This window comes from Pogona vitticeps, chromosome 1 (assembly GCF_051106095.1).
Source record: "Pogona vitticeps strain Pit_001003342236 chromosome 1, PviZW2.1, whole genome shotgun sequence".
Taxonomy (NCBI): domain Eukaryota; kingdom Metazoa; phylum Chordata; class Lepidosauria; order Squamata; family Agamidae; genus Pogona; species Pogona vitticeps.
The window spans coordinates 54995688-55014617 of NC_135783.1; the positions used below are offsets into that span (position 1 = coordinate 54995688).

At 43.7% G+C, this 18930-nt stretch overlaps 1 protein-coding gene across 11 annotated transcripts in view; it reads right to left on the reverse strand.

Moving 5' to 3' along the window:
- Nucleotides 1-18930, reverse strand: part of SDCCAG8 (SHH signaling and ciliogenesis regulator SDCCAG8) — a 173101-nt gene that overhangs the window by 70873 nt on the left and 83298 nt on the right. For 10 of the 11 annotated variants that reach the window (XR_013540465.1, XR_013540464.1, XM_072993154.2 and 7 more), the window contains one exon: nt 17800-17927. Coding sequence is in view for 9 of the 11 variants with exons in the window: in XM_072993154.2 (XP_072849255.2) it covers nt 17800-17927 (128 nt within the window). In the remaining 2 variants the exon portion in view is untranslated. Of the gene's footprint in view, nt 1-14045; nt 15369-17799; nt 17928-18930 lie in introns of those variants that run through there. The other variant, XM_072993158.2, reaches the window with a different exon arrangement.

The window sequence follows — 18930 nt, forward strand, 5'->3', positions numbered from 1 at the left end:
AGTTGTAATAGAATGAAGCAATGTCTGGATCATTGACATTGCAATTCCAGGGGATGCCAGAGATGAAAATAAAGAATTAGAAAAACTAACAAAATACAGAGATCTGGCAATTGAAATATCCAGCTTGTGGATGAAACACATATCAGTTGTCCCCATGGTCATTGAGGCTTTGGGAACAATATCAAGAAATTTCACAAAGTATTATAACCAGTTAAATAACATTAATCATTATTACAACACAAAAACACCACCATGAGAGCTACAAAGAAAGACAATATTTGGAACTCCTTACATACTGCCCAATATTTAATAGTTACTTAGGATTTTGGTTAAAACTTGTATCTGCTGTATAATACCAGTCAATATTTTTATGTTTTTGATTGACTGTGCCCGATATTTTTGAATAATAATAATATATCCTTATTTGAAAACCAAGAGGACTTTGGTTGGATAGGAACATGTACTGCTATCATTGCTGAATATACATTGACTGATAAGAAAGTCAGTCCCTGACACATCAGTAAAAAGAAAGTCCAATACCAGTAGTACCAAAGTGGAATATGTTCATGATATCTTCCAGGACAAAGGACTGGAAGGCTGCTGAATTTTTTTTGTAGTAATTAATAGTAGACGGAAGCTTTGCAGGAAGCTTCTAGTATCTTGAGAACATCTGGTGGAGGATGGCATATTGCTGTAATATATCTTCCATGCTCTTAAGTGAACTGTTTTGAGATCTGGATACCGTATGATACCATTTGCCATAGTGATAAGGTTAAGAGGAGGAAGAAGAAATCCATGATTCGAAAGATAATTGAGCGCAGATTGCCTTGGATTGTCTTGGGTGATGAGTATGAAGTTGGCATTGTATCTTCTTAACATCATTAAGACTTTGGGAATTATTGGAAGGGTGAGAATGCATACAGGAGACTCTGCCCAGCTGTGGAGAATAGGATACTCCACACAACACCTGTTCAGGTGGGACTAGTACTGTAGCAGAATGATGTGCTTTGGGCATTCAGGGGAGACAGAAAGGTATCGACCCTTGATGTACTCCACTTGTAGAAGAGATGCTTGACTACTTCTTCATGCAGACTCCATTCATGGCAGGCTGACTTCTTCTGCTTGTATATTGCCCATACCCTGAACATGCACTGGCATCGGCCAGATTTTCTTTTGGATTTACAGTACTATCTGCAGAGGTCTACTGCTAGGGCCTTTAGGTGTGAGAGCAAGTGCTGCCTTGTTTATAGCTACAGTGGGCTACTTAATGTTGTATTGTTGGACATGATTTGGGGGATTAAACTCATGATGACCAGTCTGATTGCCATTATGGTGCTGTCCAGTATGTTTATATGTAGATGTTTTCCTTTTAATAAATTTATTTATAAAAATTACAAGCATACAATATACAACATATAAGAAAAATAAATCACAGTTTATATGTAGCTAAGACTCCTTGTCTGCTCAGTGCCTATAGATTTCATGATGAAGAGGTGGGCACCTCAACCAGTTGTGGATGCATCTGTTGTGAGGATTGCTGGTGGTCTCCTCAGTGAGAAGGGCATCCCCTTTAGTAGGTTTGTGGGGGACATCCACTGTGTCTGGAAATAGGGTTGACAAAGCTAGAAACAAGTGATGATTTTTTGGTTGACATTTCAGTGCTCTGGAAAAGTTATACAATTGTCATGTGTAGTCAAGTGAGTAGTAGCAGTGTGATGATCGACTCCATAAATCTCAGGAGTGCTTGTATATGGTGAGCGCTGGCTCTTTGGGATTGTAGTAAGCATTGTGCTTTGTGCTATATCATGGTGGCTCTTTTCTTGGGTGAAGCTGACTAACTTTGAATCCAGTACAGCAAAAATAAATTCTATCAATTGTGCCAGTGTCAAGTGGGCTTTGTCATGTGCACTCTAAGGCCAAGGATGTTGAATAAGTGTAATAAGAGTCTTCTCACAAGATGGCCAAAATATTGAAGCCTCAGTTTCAGGATCTGTCCTTCCAGTGAGCACTCAGGGTTGATTTCATTCAAAATGGATAGGTTTGTGTTCCTTACAATCCAAGGGACTCTCAAGAATCTTGTCCAACACCACAATTCAAAAGCATTAATTCTTTGGCGGTCAGCCTTCTTTATGTCCAGCTCTGACTTCCATACATTGCTACTGGAAAAACCATAGCTTTCACTATGTGGACCTTTGTCGGCAAGGCGATGTCTCTGCTTTTTAAGATGTTGTCTAGGTTTGTCATCACTTTGCTCCCAAGAAACAGGTGTTTTTTGATTTTGTGGCTGCTGTCATCAACTGCAGTGATCATGGCGCCCAGGAAAATAAAATCTGTCAGTACCTCCATATCTTTCCCTTCTATTTGCCAGGAGGTGATGGGACCAGTGGCCATGATCTTAGTTTTTTTTTATGTTGAGCTTCAGACCATCTTTGGCGCTCTCCTCTTTCTGCCATCAGAGTGGTATCATCTGCATATCTGAGGTTACTGATATTTCTTCTGGCAATCTTAATTGTGTATGTATAGTGTGGAAGAAAAAAAATTATGAGAAAGTCATCAATTGGATCTATATGAGGAAGAATAAGGAAATCTCTGAAACTGATATTGCCATGGCAGTCTTTGCCTGAAGCAAAGCTATGGCTGTTGGTATGGATGAATGCCCAGACATCTAGTTTTCGTCCTAAGTTTATAATTGTGGTCCATCTTCCTATCAGTTTTATCACTGAAGAGACCGTGCTCATCAAATGGCTGATCTTATATGGTAGCTCTAGCATCTGGTCATAGGTCAAAGGATCTCAACTACAATTAAGGCTATTGCACTTGCCAGTGAGTTAGCTGCTGAGTCAGCTCCATGCCTGACCATATTTATCTTATGGCTTGGCTAGATGATGAGATTCAGTCTGGAAGATGATGGACAACTTTCTATAGTCTTCCAGAAAGATATTGAACATAGGAGCCACCTTTTCCAAAAGGAACTGCTGGTAGGACAACATGCATACAGTGTAATTAGGAAAACATGACAAAAATGTGGCTGATGAATACAGTCTTCTCTCCATTTTTCCCCTTCTCTGTTTATAGGAGCAGTGTGGCTCATGCCTGGACTTCCCCTATGCAGCATGAAGAATTACTGAATTATAACTGGGATGTTAAAATCAAAATTCACAATTCTTTCCTGCACTTGGTACAAGTGGTCTATTGTCTTAGAGATTGGAAGTACTGAGGATGGAGCAGTCCTGGATTGTCTTGCTGGAGTAATGCAGGCAATGACTACTGTGACTGCAATCTGTTCTTGAATTATTCTGTACAACAGACCAGATACTGGTTCTTCTTGCTTTTATATTTCTAGTCCCAGAATGGATGCCATGTGCACCAACTGGTCAGCAAATGCCTTCATGTCCTAGGTAAGTTATGTCAGTTTTGAATCGGTAAACTGTTCTTTTGGATGGTATTGCTTGTCAATTCCAAAAGAAGGACAGGTTACTTACCTGTAAACATGGTTCTTCAAGTGGACCTCTATGAATACACATCAGTGGGTTAAGACAGCACCTGCGCTGGCCTCTTGGAACTTTCTAGAGCTATAAGAAAAGTAACAAAGTTTGAGTTGCCCTGTATTGTGCAAGCTCCGCCTGCCAAACCTCAGTTCCATCTGCCCACCACATAGTCGGAGTTGGACTCGACCATACAGTGTCGGACAGTGGGGAGGCTGGGCGGGATGTTTGTATTCATAGAGGTCCACTTGAAGAACCATGTTTACAAGTAAGTAACCTGTCCTTCTTCAACATGGCCTCTATGAATCCACACCAGTGGGTGACTAGCAAGCTCCCTTATTGGAAGGAGGGTCGTCACTGCAGAAGTGATGTAAGCACTGCTCTCCCAAACTTGGTCTCATTCTTGGCCCAGAGGTCCAGTCTGTAATGTGTAACAAAGGTAGACACATTGGACCAAGTTGCTGCTCTGCAAATGTCCTGGATGTCAACTCCTCGCAGCAGGGCCGTGGATGTAGCAACAGCTCTGGTGGAATGAGCTCTAAGACCTTCAGGGAGAGGCTTGTTGTGCAATTCATAGGCCAGAGAAATAATGGAAACCAACCATCTGGACAGTGTAGAAGAAGAGGCAGCGGAACCTTTACGTTGACCATAGAAACAGAGGAACAGTCTTGGAACTTTCCTAAACTCTTTAGTTCTAGTGACATAACAAGCCAATGCTCTTCAAACATCTAAAGAGTGGAGCATGCGCTCAACATTGGTAACTGGATCAGGAAACAACGTTGGTAATATTAAAGGATGGTTAACATGGAACTCGGAAACCACTTTAGGGAGGAAAGAAACATCAGGGTGTAACACCACCTTATCTTTGAAAAACTGAAGGTATGGAGAGTCCACACGAAGTGCTGCCAATTCACTAGCTCTACGAGCAGAAGTGATGGCCACCAGGAATAAAGTCTTGAATGAGAGCAATTGAAGGTCACAGGAAGCCATGGGCTCAAAAGGATGGTGAGTGAGGCAAAGAAGCACCAATTGCAATGACCATTGTGGTACAGGTTTCTTTAGAGGAGGTCTCATACTGGGCAGAGCCTTGAAGAAAGCTTTTAGTGTGGGATGCGAAAACCACCTGAATGATTCAGAGCCATGGGGGCTGAAAGGCAACAATAGTTGAAGTGTAAACCTTTAAGGTAGACTTGGAAAGTCCCAAGTCAAACAGATACCGGAGATAGAGAAGGGGCGTAGACAAGGCCACAGGTGAAGATTGCAACTTGCACTCCTCAGTGAACTTGAGAAAGTTTTGCCACTTGTATTTGTAGAGTAGCGAGCAACCAAGATTGGAGGGAGCGCATCTTGAGGCGAGCGTGGGATAAGATGCAAGTTGTTGATGCCATGAGACCCAGAAGATGTGCAAGTTTCGCTGACACTCTGCCCTGGGGCTTGAATTTCTGAACTGCCCTTCTTATTTTTCGTATGCGCTCTGGAGGTAGAAACATGCGAGCATGGACTGAGTCCAGTCTTGCCCCGATGTAGTCCATCACTTGAGATGGTTCCAAGTGGGACTTTTCGTAGTTTATCGACAGGCCTAGCGCTTGTAGAATGTGAAGAACATGCTGTGTGTCCTTGACCACTCTTGCTTTGGATTTGGACACGATCAGCCAGTCATCAATATATGGGTAAATCTGTATCCGTTGTAGACGGAGGTAAGCTGCGACCGGGGCCATGCATTTGGTGAAGGTCCTCGGAGCTGTTGAGAGGCCGAATGGAAGAGCCACATATTGCTAAATGGTGTCCATGAAGATTAGACGCCGGTATTTCCTGTACTTTTGATGGATGGTGATGTGGAAATACGCATCTTTTAGATCCACAACAACAAACCATTCTCTCTTCAACAGGTGAATTATTGCTTCTAAGGTGACCATCCTGAAATGACGTGGCTTGAGGTAGGTATTTAAGTCCCTCAGATCCAGTTGCCATCTTTCTTGGGTACCGTGAAGTACCGGGAGTAAAACCCATTTTGTATGTCCCGGTTTGGTACCTTCTAGATGGCTTGTTTTGCAAGAAGGGTGAGAATCTCTTTTTCTAGGATGGGATCGAATGATGTAGGCTTGACCCACCCTAGGAGGCAATTCTATAAACTCCAGCCGGTAACCTGAGCTTATAATGTTTAAGACCCAGGAGTCTTGTGTTATCCTGAGCCAGTTGTGAAGATGAGTAGACAGGCGGGTTGTGTGGTCGACACCTGAGATGGTTCTGGTGAAGTCAAAGATATTGTTTAGACTTCGTACCAGGTGCTTTGTAGGACTGCTGTTTAAGGTTTGACTGAGGCTTGAAGCTAGAGGTTGATGAAGAGGCTTGAGAAGACCTTGGCTGACCCTGGTTCCTGAAGGAACGGTAATAGGTAGATGTGGACTGCTGGTAGGATTGTTGGGAATATTTAGAACAGCACTGAAACTTTGCAGTCCTTGGCTGTTGTTGTATGGAGTAAGATTTTGCTGTCTTCTTACTCTTATGCAGGTTCTCAAGATTCTCATCTGTTTTTTCACTGAATAAACCGGAGGCATCGAAAGGTAAGTTTTTGATCCTAGTTTTAATATCTTCCATGATATTGGCTGATCTCAGCCAAGCATGGCGTCTTAAAGTGATGATAGAGGCAAGATTTCTTGCAGTGGCATCCGCAATGTGGCGGCATGCCAAGTGTTGGGTGTTTGGAAACTGTTAAAGCTTCAGCATGAGCATTGAGGCACAGTTGCCTAATATCCTCTGGTGCGACTTGCAAAGCTGGCAAAACCCTAGACCAGAGTTGCTTCTGGTAAGCACCCATGGCTACTAAGTAGTTAATTGCTCTTAGGACAAAGGTAGTCATGGTATACAGTCGGCGTCCCAAAACTTCCAGTTTCCTACCCTCCTTATTGGAAGGGGTAGCATGGCCTTTAGCAGGAATTTTTGAAGCACTGGATTCCACTACCAGTGAGTTTGGAGTGGGATGCTTTAATAATAATAAGGAGGTTTTGGGTCCATGAATGCGGTAAAGGTTTTCAGTTCTCCTGGACATGGAAGTGGAATTAGCAGGATGTTCCCAGTATTCCATAATTAGGTCCAGTAACTCAGGTACACAGGAGAGACTGACAAGATGAGACCTCTCCTTGTTGATGTCACTGAAGATGAAATCATCCTCATGTATGGGTGATTTTTCAGTTTCTAATCTTAAGGTGGTTGCCATCCGGGAAACCATCTGTGTGTAGGAAGAGAAGTCCTCAGATGGTGAGGATGGGTAGATGTCTGCGGCATCCGACCCCAAGGGTTCCCCTGGTAGAGGTGTCTCTAGGGAGGCCTCAGATGTCATCTCCTCTTCCTGTTCAGAGGAGTCTCCAGAGACCTGGTGTTCATCGTCAGAGACAGGAAAAATGCTAGGATGTTGTCCTCTGTCTGTCTCAATAGTAGGTCTTTGAGGCATGGTAGGTTGAGAGGGTCAAAGCTCTGTAGACTGATCCTTGGTCTTATGACCCGTCGACGTGGATGCTTTTTGCCCTGTCGACGTCGATGGTCTATGAGTATCAACACCAAGAGGTTTTCGGTATCGATGTTTTCTCAGTGGCGAGACAGAAGGTGAAGATGAAGACGAGGCATAGCGAGCCCTCTTTCTCCTTCTTCTGTGGTCTCTCAATGTCAAGGACGATTCAGAAGAGCAATGAGGGGCATTAGCTATACCAGCAATGGTTTGATCTAGCTGGCTAGCAGTTGGTGACCTCTCAATGTTGACAGGGGGTTCCTGTCGAGGTGGTAAAGAGGCACCCATTTCCGATGTCGAATCTCGGTCCCGAGAAGAGTCCTCAAGTAGGGGTGAAGGAAGAGATATTGAAACGGGAGGCACAACCAAGGTGAGTTCCTTGGACTTAGTTTTAGATTTAACCGTTCTCTTCTTCTGTTTCAGCTTCTGGGATGTCGATGGAACAGAGGATGTGGATGGAGCCGACGAACTGGTAAGTGCCTTCTTGGTTGTCGGCTTTTCCTTAGGCTTTTCCTTAGGCTTCTCTTTAGAAGGCTGAGGAGGTGGTGGAGAAACCACTCTGACTTCAGAACGGACCGAGGATGTAGACTGGGCAGCCTCCATGTCCAATGGTTGTGAAGCAGATAGGGTTTGATTCCACAAAAAGTATTTAGGCATTGTTGGCGAGCCTTGAGGGTAGCTTTAGTGAAGTCCTTGCAGTGTTTGCAGTGGGTAGTTAAGTGAGTCTCTGCCAAAGAGAAAATGCAAAGGGAATTTCTGTCTTGGAAAGGAAGCTTTGTAGAACAGGACGAACTACGGCTAAATGGTCCTCTTTTAGGTGACATAAGCTGATAGAACAGGGGTCTCAAACTCAATTTACCTGGGGGCCGCTGGAGGCAGAGTCTGGGTGAAGCTGGGCTGCATCAGATTTTCTGCCAAGCAGAGCAAGAGCACGAGGAAGCCACCCAGGAGTTTCCTTAGCCCACCTGGGGCTCCGAGCAGGAGGAGGAGGAGGAGGGGCGTGCGAGCCCTCGTTGCTGGCCATGACCTCCTCCGTCTCCTTCTTCACTAGTACCAGCAGCAGGAGGACAAAGAAGTGGAGAAGGGAGGGAGTGCTGGCGACCACCCAGCCGGAAGGGGGAGAGGGCATGACATAAAAAAATTTTAAAACCCTCACAGAATTTGCCTTGCCAAAGGAGAAAAGCCTCCACCAGGACCTGCAAAATTAAGCAGAACGGGGCAGGGCCGCCACAGGTGCAGATGCGCGCACGCTTGCACACAAACACACATACACACAGAGGTCTGGCAACCTTCCTCTGAGGGGCCCCCTCAAAAAAGGCGCACTCAGCAGCAGCAGCTACCCCCACCATGACAGAGGAGCAAACTTTGCAAGGCCAGCCCAGGCAGCTTCCAGAGCTGAGGTGGCTGAAGCAGGATGAAGAGGAGGAGGAGGAGGAGCAGGAAGCACTGCTGGGTGCTGAGGCGGCCGCTGGCTGGGCTGGTGCTGGGGGTGCTGAGAGAGAAAGAGCCAGAGAACTGCTTCCCTGGAAGAGGCGGCGGTGGCGGCAGCTGCTGTTGGTGACTTGGAGGTGCTCTTCAAGGACAGGCCAGGAGCAAGTTCCGCTCTCAGGCATCACTCGGCGGCAGCTCGGGTACTCAGAGAAAAGGGCCGGCAGTATGCCTTGCTCGCCGGCTCTCTCCCAAGACAGTGCCTCTTGCATCCTCCATCTGGTACTGCAGCTTGCCAGCTGGCAGACAGGTGAGCTGGCTGGCAGGCTGCAGTTCTGGATGGAGGGTGCAAGAGGCGCTGTCTTGGGAGAGAGCCGGCAAGCGAGGCAAGGCTTTTTTTTACTCTTGACAGCAGAGGACATGTGGGCGCTTCGGGGGGCAGGCAAGGCGAGGGCCACAAACTATCATCTGGCAGGCCACAAATGGCCCCCGGGCCACATGTTTGAGACCCCTGTGATAGAAGCAGGAAACTAGCTGATGAGATGATAATAGAACAGGTCCGTTAGGCGTGTGGCGCCTCAGCGAGTGGTAAATAGGCAGCAATTACAGTCAATTTAGAGTACTTGCACTATCGCCAGAGGCAGAAGAGAAGTCAAAACGGTCCGTAGTCAGGGCAACAGAGATAGGGAGGTCGAAAAGCCAATTCCAGGTCAAATACATGATGAAGAAATAAGTTTTTAACGCAGCTCTAACCAAGGGGTTCCAATTCCGCGGGCGGAAAAATGGAACTGAGTTTGGCTGACGGAGCATGCGCAATACAGGGCAACTCAAACTTTGTTATTTTTCTTATAGCTCTAGAAAGTTCTGAGAGGCCAGCGCAGGCGCTGTCTTAACCCACTGGCGTGGATTCATAGAGGACACGTTGAAGAATCAGACTGGTATTCCTTGGATGTCTTTGGATCACTGTCCAAATCTGATGGGTTGTTTGGGACATTTGAGGGTCCCACTGTCTGGTCCAAATGAATGGCAAATGATATAGCCTCAGACAAGAGAAAGGTATTAAGCAAATGAACTGCTGATATTATTAAAGCTGTGACTGGTATCTGTATCATGGAATAAGCCTGAACAGGAACCAAGGAGTGAGATAAAACTGATGCTAAAGCTGACATGCTTGGCTGATGAGGTGCTGCTGTCAACTTCATAGTTGGAGCTGCCACTGGTACCTATGGGACTGAGACCAAAATGGATTGGGTGATGGTTGTAGTGTTAGATGGTGTGGTTAACAAAGCTGTAGTAGTTGTGGGTTTTTCAGGCTCTAGCCATGTTCTGAAGGTTGTTCTTCCTGATGTTTCGCCAGTCTCTGTGGCTGTTCCTACTCCAGTCCTCTGAAGATGCCGGCCACAGAGACTGGCAAAACGTCAGGAAGAACAACCTTCAGAACATGGCCAAAGAGCCCAAAAAACCCACAACAACCATTAGATCCCAGCCATGAAAGCCTTCGCGAATACATTAAAGCTGTACTTGATGGGCAGTTTTCTGAATGTGTTTCCACTGCTCATGAGATTGTCAACATGGTTCTAGGAGAACAGCATCAACAATCTGGTGAATGGCATCAAAAGGAGTATTTGTCTCAATTGTGCCATGTTCAAATGTGATAGCAGGGATTGTCTTCTAACCCTCATTGAAGATAGTGACATGGCTGTCTTGGGACCAACAGTCCCAGCAACAAGATGGGGAACAGTAGGAATGTTATGATCCCAACTGACATATTGAGAGTGTGACCAATAAGAGTATCTTTTTGCTTGGGTGTAGCCTTGTGATTGTCATTAAGTTTGGCACTGAGATTTCCTTGATGCTGTAATTGATTGACATGAACAGTCACCTCAGTGAGTTCAGTATTGTTTCTGAGATACTACATCTCACCAATGGAGAACTGTGGTATAATTCTGAAGGATCACAGTCTACGGAAAGGGATGAAGTCCAGGATTTATCCCTCCAAATGGGGGAGATATGTCTCTATATCATAGGATCCTATGGTGCACCAGTATCATGTTGATATTTCTTTGACGAGGGTATGATGGCATCCTTCTGTAATGCTGGGGGCAAAGTTTTGAGAACTTGTTGGAAGTAGCTGGATTTCTATGGGTGAAATGCAACCCATTAGAATTGCCATGCTTGGATTTGTTGTCTTTTTTCTTATTCTTCAGTTCCCCAGTTGGAAGTGGCAGGTATTGCTTCTCTTCAGTAGACATATTGAAATGGTTCTTGCCAGTCTGGGTTCAGTACTGAAATCATCCTTTTCAAGAGAGGTGGCATCATATATGCATCCATTGGTACTGGGGTTTTTGTTGTTTCCATGCCAGTAGTGGCCATCAACAGTTTTTTGAAGAATTTTTGTGGTGGTAGTAAGCAAATATAAATGAATTTAGCAGATGATGGAATGATAAGGCCTTAGGATATGACTTGAGTCTGGCCTCATTTTTTTGTCCTTGAAAGCTAAAGGCATGACAAGAACTGCTGCACAGCTCATTGATTTCATATCCAGCTGTGGAGCCAAAGGTTGGGACCCCCGACTGTGCCTCCCTGACAGGGGCTACACTTGATGATCCATAGGGTCCATTCCAGTTCTGCAGTTCAAAGATTATTATATAAGATTATTATATATAAGTCTTTTATGTTACACTGTTCACCCAAGCACAAAAGGCATTAAGAGTGTCTATCAGTCAATGTGACCTTCATCCCACAGGAGGAAATTTTCTTTGGTGCCATAAAAGGGGAGGGAGTATTAGGGTAGCAAGGGAGAAAAGAAGCTAAATTACTTTAAAAAAAACAGAATTATAAGAATAGAAGAGGATGAAGGAAAAAGAAGAATAGTTACATATAGAAAAGTGGTCAAATTACAGAGAACAAATACTGCTGAATGATTAGCAGATTAAAAGGAATTGAAGTAATTGGAGGGAATAACATATTACATGACTGGTGTGGGCAGGGTTCTTTCCAAAACCCAGTGGCTCAGCTAGGAAGGTACTGGAACTATGCTATACAAATGCAGAAAACTCAAAGCTGTGATCCACAGAAAACATAAGGAGAAACTATGGTAAGGGCCCCTTCATGAAAATATTCTGGTGTTCCAAGACTGCAGTCCTAAAAAAAATTACAAAAGGGCTCCCAGTTCACCTCTTGTGAGCAGGAAGCCATGCCACTTTAATAGTATTCAAGCAAAACAGAATTTCTACATGAAAAATACTTCTATGTAGGAACCATAGCAAATAGTCACACACTGGCTGAAATCCAGCTGGCACAACAACACTACATATACAGTGGTGCCCCGCATAGCGAGGTTAATCCGTTCTCGCTATGTGAAATCGTCGCTAAATGGAACGTAAAAGCCCACTGGCCCTAAACTTACCGTTCAGCAAAGTTTCCTCCATAGCGGCAGCCATTTTCGCGCCCTCGGTAAGCGAGGGGAGGGCGCGAAAACGCTGCATGTGGCCATTTCGGGTGTCCGGCAGCCATTTTAGAACCGCCAAACAGCTGATCGCCCAACTCTGTGGGAGGTTTGGGGGGTCGGCAGCAAGAGGAGGAGAAGAGGGAAAGTGGGGGGGAGGACACGCGAGCGCGCGACTTCCCTCCCTTCGCCTGCCTGCCTCGCAGCCTGCCTTCGTCCCTGGGGGCGTCAGGAGAAGGACGAGGAGGAAGAGGAAAAGTGGGGGGGGGAGGACGCGCGAATGTGCGGCTTCCCTCCCTTCGCCTGCCTGCCTTGCAGCCTGCCTTCGTCCCTGGGGGCGGCAGGAGAAGGACGAGGAGGAAGAGGGAAAGTGGGGGGGAGGACGCGCGAATGCGCGGCTTCCCTCCCTTCACCTGCCTGCCTTGCAGTCTGCCTTCCTCTTCCCGGCCAGCGCGGCCCTGCATCACTCTCGCGGCGGCTCCTTCCTGGCACCCGTCTTCGGTAAGTGAGTTTTTTCCATAGGGATGGACGCTATGCCTCCGCATTAGCGATCCTGGAGAAGGGATCGCTATGCGGATTCGTCGTTATACAGTGCGCTCGTTATGCGAGGCACCACTGTATGGTGGTCATGTCCCTACCGAATGATGTTAATCTTTATTTTAATTTAATTTAAAACATCCTATCTCCCCTTTCAGATGCTGAAGTCCTTAGGGATCCCTATTGCCCTAGGGAAGTCTTTAATAACAGAAAATTGCCACTGAATCCTCAAAGCCTAAAAGAGGGGCAGAAGAGGAAGTTTTAAATTAAACTAAAATAAAAATTAACATTGCCAGGTCATGATGTCATCACTATTTATGCATGGCATAGTTATGTCAGAGTATATGGGCCATTAAGTGTTTCCTACATAAATTTCAAAATATAATGCTCTTGGGAAACATTATACTCCCAAACTGTTTTGTAGTATCTCATGTATCTAATGGGAAGATAAACATTTATGCTTGTATAATGGCCTATCTTCATGCCTTACCCATCATTTCAGTTTAAAGTCAAGTTTTAAATCAAAACAGTGATATCAAAACACATCACAATTATGTCTGCAAATTTTTCATGTTATGTTCCGCTACTGACGCTGTCTGTCCCATCCCTAGCTACTCCAGTCTATATGTTAAAAATCTTTACTTGGGAATACATTTATTCTCCTGTTCTGAAACTTGATGTAAACAAAATCATTTCACCATAAAATAGTTGGAAGTTACCCTGTAATCAGATTTGTAATCTGGGTACATCATGGAAAATATAGAAGAATATGCAGAACATCAGCAAAGGCAAAGTAGTAGAGTATGCAGAGAGAACGCCCAAGTACAGTGGTGCCTCGCTTAATGAGTGCACCACAGAACGACGAAATCGCATAGCCATTAGGTTTTAGCGATCGCAAATGTGATCGCATACCAATGGCCCCTATGGGCAAAATCTTCGCAAAGCGAATCTTCGCAAAGCGATGCTGCGGATCAGCTGTTCGGCGGCTCCAAAATGGCCGCCGGAAGCCCTGAAATGGCTACGCGCAGCGTTTTCGCGCCCCCCCTCACTTACCGAGGGCGCGAAAATGGCTGCCGCAATGGAGCAACCTCGCTGAACGGTGAGTTTTGCAGCCTATTGGAACGCATTAAACTAAGTTTAATGCATTCCAATGGGCTTTTACGTTCCGTACAGCGATGTTTCGCCATAGCGAAGGTTAATCCGGAACAGATTAACCTCGCTATATGAGGCACCACTGTATAGAAAACAGAGAGGCAGACATTATATAATAGGACTACTATACATAAATGGTTGAATAATATGAAGTCTCCCCTTGACCTTCGTACTATGAATGCTTACCAGCTCTAATGTCCCGAAAGAGTACATCAAGCGTTTTGAAATGAAGACAATAATGTATATTATGTGTCAGAAAAAAACATGGATAATGCTACACCATCCAGATTTGGAATTTTTCTGTGAGTATCTCAGTTCCCCACAAATTCCCAGATTGCTCTTCCTCTGCCTAAAATTCTGAAATTTTCAATTCACTAATTCAGGACATGAGAGAGTGCTGCAAGAACTACTAGCAAATGCTTGTGTGAAAATATAATACTGTAATCTACACAACATACAGCAAAATAAAAACACTCAGACCCTTGAATCCATGAACCAATTTAATATAACTGATGCTGAAATGAAATGTTTTTGTACAGCTTTGCTTTCCAGTCTTGTTACTTACGTTAGAAACATCAATGGTCACAAAGAACCAATGCCTAATGCAAGAGAATTAAGTGAGATTTGCTAATAAGGGAAGACAGCCTAAATGGCTTGTTCTGAATATCTGTGTCAAGTTCCAGCTGTTTATAGACAGAAGCACTGCATGGAATGCAGAGAGATGTCACAAATAGTCCCTTTCCCTCTAATATATGTCTGTAGAATGAAGTCATAAAACAAACAAAAATCACATTCATTTTTAGCTAAGAAGAACCTGTTTTGTGTCATTCCTGCATAATTCAGGCCGTATAGTTTGAAATGAAATGGCTGTTGGTCTGAAAAAAGAGGGATCAGTACAGCAAGATATCTCTGTTCCAAGAATACAGAACGCAGCTAAGCAACCCATAAACTGGGATTTTACCACTGGTAACATTCTGTAGATTCCCACTCTAGTGTAGTGGTTTGATGGCTCTTTTGATTTCATTCTTGGAACAGCCATTCGCCTGTAGGGCCCAATTCAGATGGTTGAGTTCGGTGCTGAGAAATTGAGCTTCACAGTTCTGATTTGCACGGTTTACCAGTAGTTTGATTATGCCTCTTTTTTGTCGTGTTTAGTGGTTGGAGTTTTTGTGTAGGTACCAGTCTGTGTGGGTGGGTTTTCTGTAGACCTTGTGTCCCAATAGGAGGTCAGTTCTGTGTATGACCATGACATCTAAGAAAGGGAGTTGGCCCTCTATTTCTTTTTCCATGGTGAATTGTGTATTTGGTTGGATGCTGTTAAGATGGTTTAGAAATTCTTCCAGTTCCTTCACCGTGGTTACAAATTGCAAAGGTGTCATCCATGTATCAGAACCAGAATGTGGGTGTGAAGGGTACCGAAGCCAGGCCCTGTTTTCGAAATGTTCCATGTAGAAGTTTGCTATAACCAGGCTGAGGGCGCTTCCCATGGCCACTCCATCTGTCTGTTCATAGAACTCGTCCCACTGAAAGTAGCTGGTTGTTAAGCAGTGTTGGAAAAGGGCCTTGATATCTTCTGGAAAGATCCGCTGGAGGAGTGTCAGAGTGTCCTTTATTGGTACCTTGGTGAATAGGGATACTACATCAAAGCTGATCAGTCTGTCTCCGGGCTTGAGTTTTAGCTTGCTAATCTTGCTTATGAAATGTCCTGAGTCTTTGATGTAGGATGAGGTTTGTCCAATATGGGTCTGTAGGAGGGTGGCTGTAGGAATGCAGCATTCATACCAGAATCAAAGAACATGAGAGGCACTGCAGACTAAAACAACCGGAAAAATCAGCAGTAGCTGAACATGCCCTAAAATAAGCCAGACATGAAATTCTATTTCAAAATACTGAAGTACTGGACAGCACCAGCAATCATTATGTTAGAGTGCACAGGGAAGCCATTGAAATCCATAAACACCAGCAGAGCTTCAACAAAAAAGAGGAAAGTCTAAAACTTAATAAGGCCTGGCTCCCAGCACTGGAAAAATACAGCCTGCAAAAGGTCACCATCATCACCCTATCTCCTGAAAAGGTCAAAAGCTGTTCCCACAGCTATAAATACTCAACCACCCAACAAACAGCAACAGAGCATGGACAGAGTTCCTACTCCTGTTCCTCTGAAGATGCTGGCCACAGAGACTGGCGAAATGTCAGGAAGAACAACCTTCAGAACACGCCCAAAGAGCCTGAAAAACCCACAACAACCATTTTATTATTGCTTCTGCAATAGCAGCAGAACAAAACAGGTAACTAAGGTAGTGCTCAGCCTATACTGAAGAGCTGTCTACAAAGCCAGGTTGAAAATGTCAATTTTAATTTTTAAAAATGCTTATATACTACTGGCCGTATACAACAAATCCAGGTCGGGTACAATGATATAACTACCGTATGAGTATACACTGTTGCTAAAACACAAATATACAATATGCTTTGAGGGTCATAAATTAGCAACAGAAACAACAGGCACACTGTAGAATAGATGAACGTATCTTTTGTCTCCAACTCATGAAAAATGAAAGCTGTTTATTATTATACAGTAGAATTGTCACACACCCTAGCAAAAACCTGGGACCTGTTTTTATCCTGCAGAGGCATGTAGGTTACAGACAGGATGTAAAATCAGGACTGAAGCATGTCCTAAGCATATTGCTTTTAATGAGTACTGTGGAGGTTGTATGCAAATTTGATACAAATGGCTTTGAGCTGTTAGAAACATAGTACATAAATATTTTAACAAACTTGCACAAATAAATGTCTATATAAGTCACTCTTACTTCACAGGATTTCTCCTACCCCCTTTTTGTGCTACTAAAACCTATATACTCAGGCATTTGCATTGAATACTAAGATTCACATTGTACTTGATAGGGGAAACCACACAGATCAGTGTCTGCCTTCTACATCCTTCCACGTCTAACCTACATATCCAGATAACGGTTGGCACCCAATGATACCGCTTACTTTGCACGAACTTACAAATTATCTAATGGGAACTGGTATTAGTTCTTTGTTGTTTCCTTTATCTTTTAATACACTGTAAATATTTGGTTAAGCAAGACATACCAGACCCAGGGAGGATAAGGGATATATGATCCATGCCTTAATAAACTGATCAGCAACATTTATAGTCTGCATACACATTTGATTGCATTCTTGAGCGCTCACTGAATTGCCAACAGCAACACATCCACCAACTGTAGTCTGAGAGTTCTGGTTTTGAAAATGTGCAAATTATGCATATTTTCTGTGAGTAATACAACTCACAGCTAAAATATGCAAATTTCTGGCAGTTCTAAAGCTCATGGTATGGTTCTGATGTGGATGTAAAAAGCAATTGGTCCACCCCCAATATTAAAGGACCACATATAATATTCTGATTGTCAACCATTTCTGCAAACCCATTTTACTTTCACACTATAAAGGTAAAGAATTACACGACAGCTGGGCCAAAATATTGAAACACATCAGGTTCCAGTCATGCTGCCAGCTGTTGATGATGTCCCATATTTATCAATTTAAACTGCATACTTCAGGTTCTCATTACTGCAAAAGATTAAAGATCCATCTAGATTTGAGGAGGACTAAGTATACAAATTCTAAAAATGTGTGTGAAGCTGCAAAGATTAAATAAAGGAACATATTAATTTGGAGCCAGTGAATTACATCCAGCTGCGACAGTGAATTAAGTACCGATTAATGGCTAAAGCTTTTCTCCAGTTTGGATTCTGAAGCAAACTCATTAAGCTTTTAGAGTAGCTATAATGTGTGTACTGTGGGAACTGTTCAATGCTATTCAGGAGACTTTAACTGTAAGCTCAGAGCATTTCCTGCAGAGCTTCTGATGCTATTTTCTTTATATAACATGTGTGCCTGAAAATCCAGCCAAAAACAAGTCCTTTGTTTTTCTACTTTGTTGTGGTCCCTCTCAGCTTTACATTTCTTGAACACAGGTAAATAAACTCATAATCCAGATGGTGCAACAGATGTGAGAGCAGCACTCTGAAATCAACAGACAGTGGGCAATACTTTCCATTTTCTCTTTTAAACGCTAACTAATATGTAATTCGGAATCTCCGGTGTAGTTAGCATCTGCTCCCTTCGGCCAGCCAAAGGTTACAGGTGTTCCTGATGTCATTTCACAGTAAGGCGTGGGTCAGGCTTGTGAGTGAGTGCCCAGGCTCTAATCTTTCCCTACCACCTACCAGTTTTATCATGCTGGGCTTCCATTTGCTGCATCTTCTGTGTTAGCTCCTGCTCTCTCTGCTGGGCCTGAAGGGCTCGGGTCTTTGCCTCATTGTTATTGCTGTGCTGAATGTTCTCTTTTTCTAACCTATGGAAAAAAGAAAGGTGGAGGGGAAAGCAAGCTCAGGAAGTATAAAGATAATGTTACAATATGTATATATTGTAACAAAAAAATGCTATGAAGCAAACTAAACAATAGCAAAAGTCCAATGTCACTGAGGTAGTGTTACAACATGACAAATCTCCAGGATCAGAAGATTAACTTCCCCCCTTCATGTGGTAAGTTATGTTTATCACTCAATATAATGGATACTAAAATGAAAAATTAAAATTGAAAGAGTTTTTAAAAACAACAGTATATTACGTTTTAATCATTCCTCCATGTAAGCAAAAGGAAAACAAATGGATAGACATACTAATACAAACAAAATCAGCTGGACAGTACCTTTAACAGGAACAGTTAAAATGCCACAAACATTTCTCAGAATTCTTCAAGGGACTAAATGGGTCACGTATGTAGGGAAGAAACAGGAAATTCAAACATTGAGCTAGAAGTTCTAGCAATTAACTCTGGTCTATATTTGACTTCTTTTTCTGTCCTCCCTTTTAGCCCCACATAGCTTACTGAAGAATTTGGAAGAAATTGGACACCTGCAGATTCTTATAACATTTTTGTTGGTCCTAATAAAGGTCTTGCCCAACTACAAATTTTGACTGTGTTCTCTCTTAAGGACTAGCACAGATACTACTTTGTTTTCTTCTGCTGCCATTAAGAACTTATCTGAAAGAAACAGAGGTCAATGATATTTGGGGGTTCTAATCACGTCTAAAGGGACGTGGTGGCACTGTAGGTTAAACTGCAGAAGCCTCTATGCTGCAAGGTCAGAAGACCAAGCAGCCAATATGCTGCAAGGTCAGAAGACCAAGATCGAATCCATGCAATGGAGTGAGCTCCCGTCGCTTGTCCCAGCTCCTGCCAACCTAGCAGTTCGAAAGCATGTAAAAATGCAAGTAGATAGATACCACCATGGTGGGAAGGTAACGGTGTTCCGTGCCTAGTCGCACTGGCCACGTGACCACGGAAACTGTCT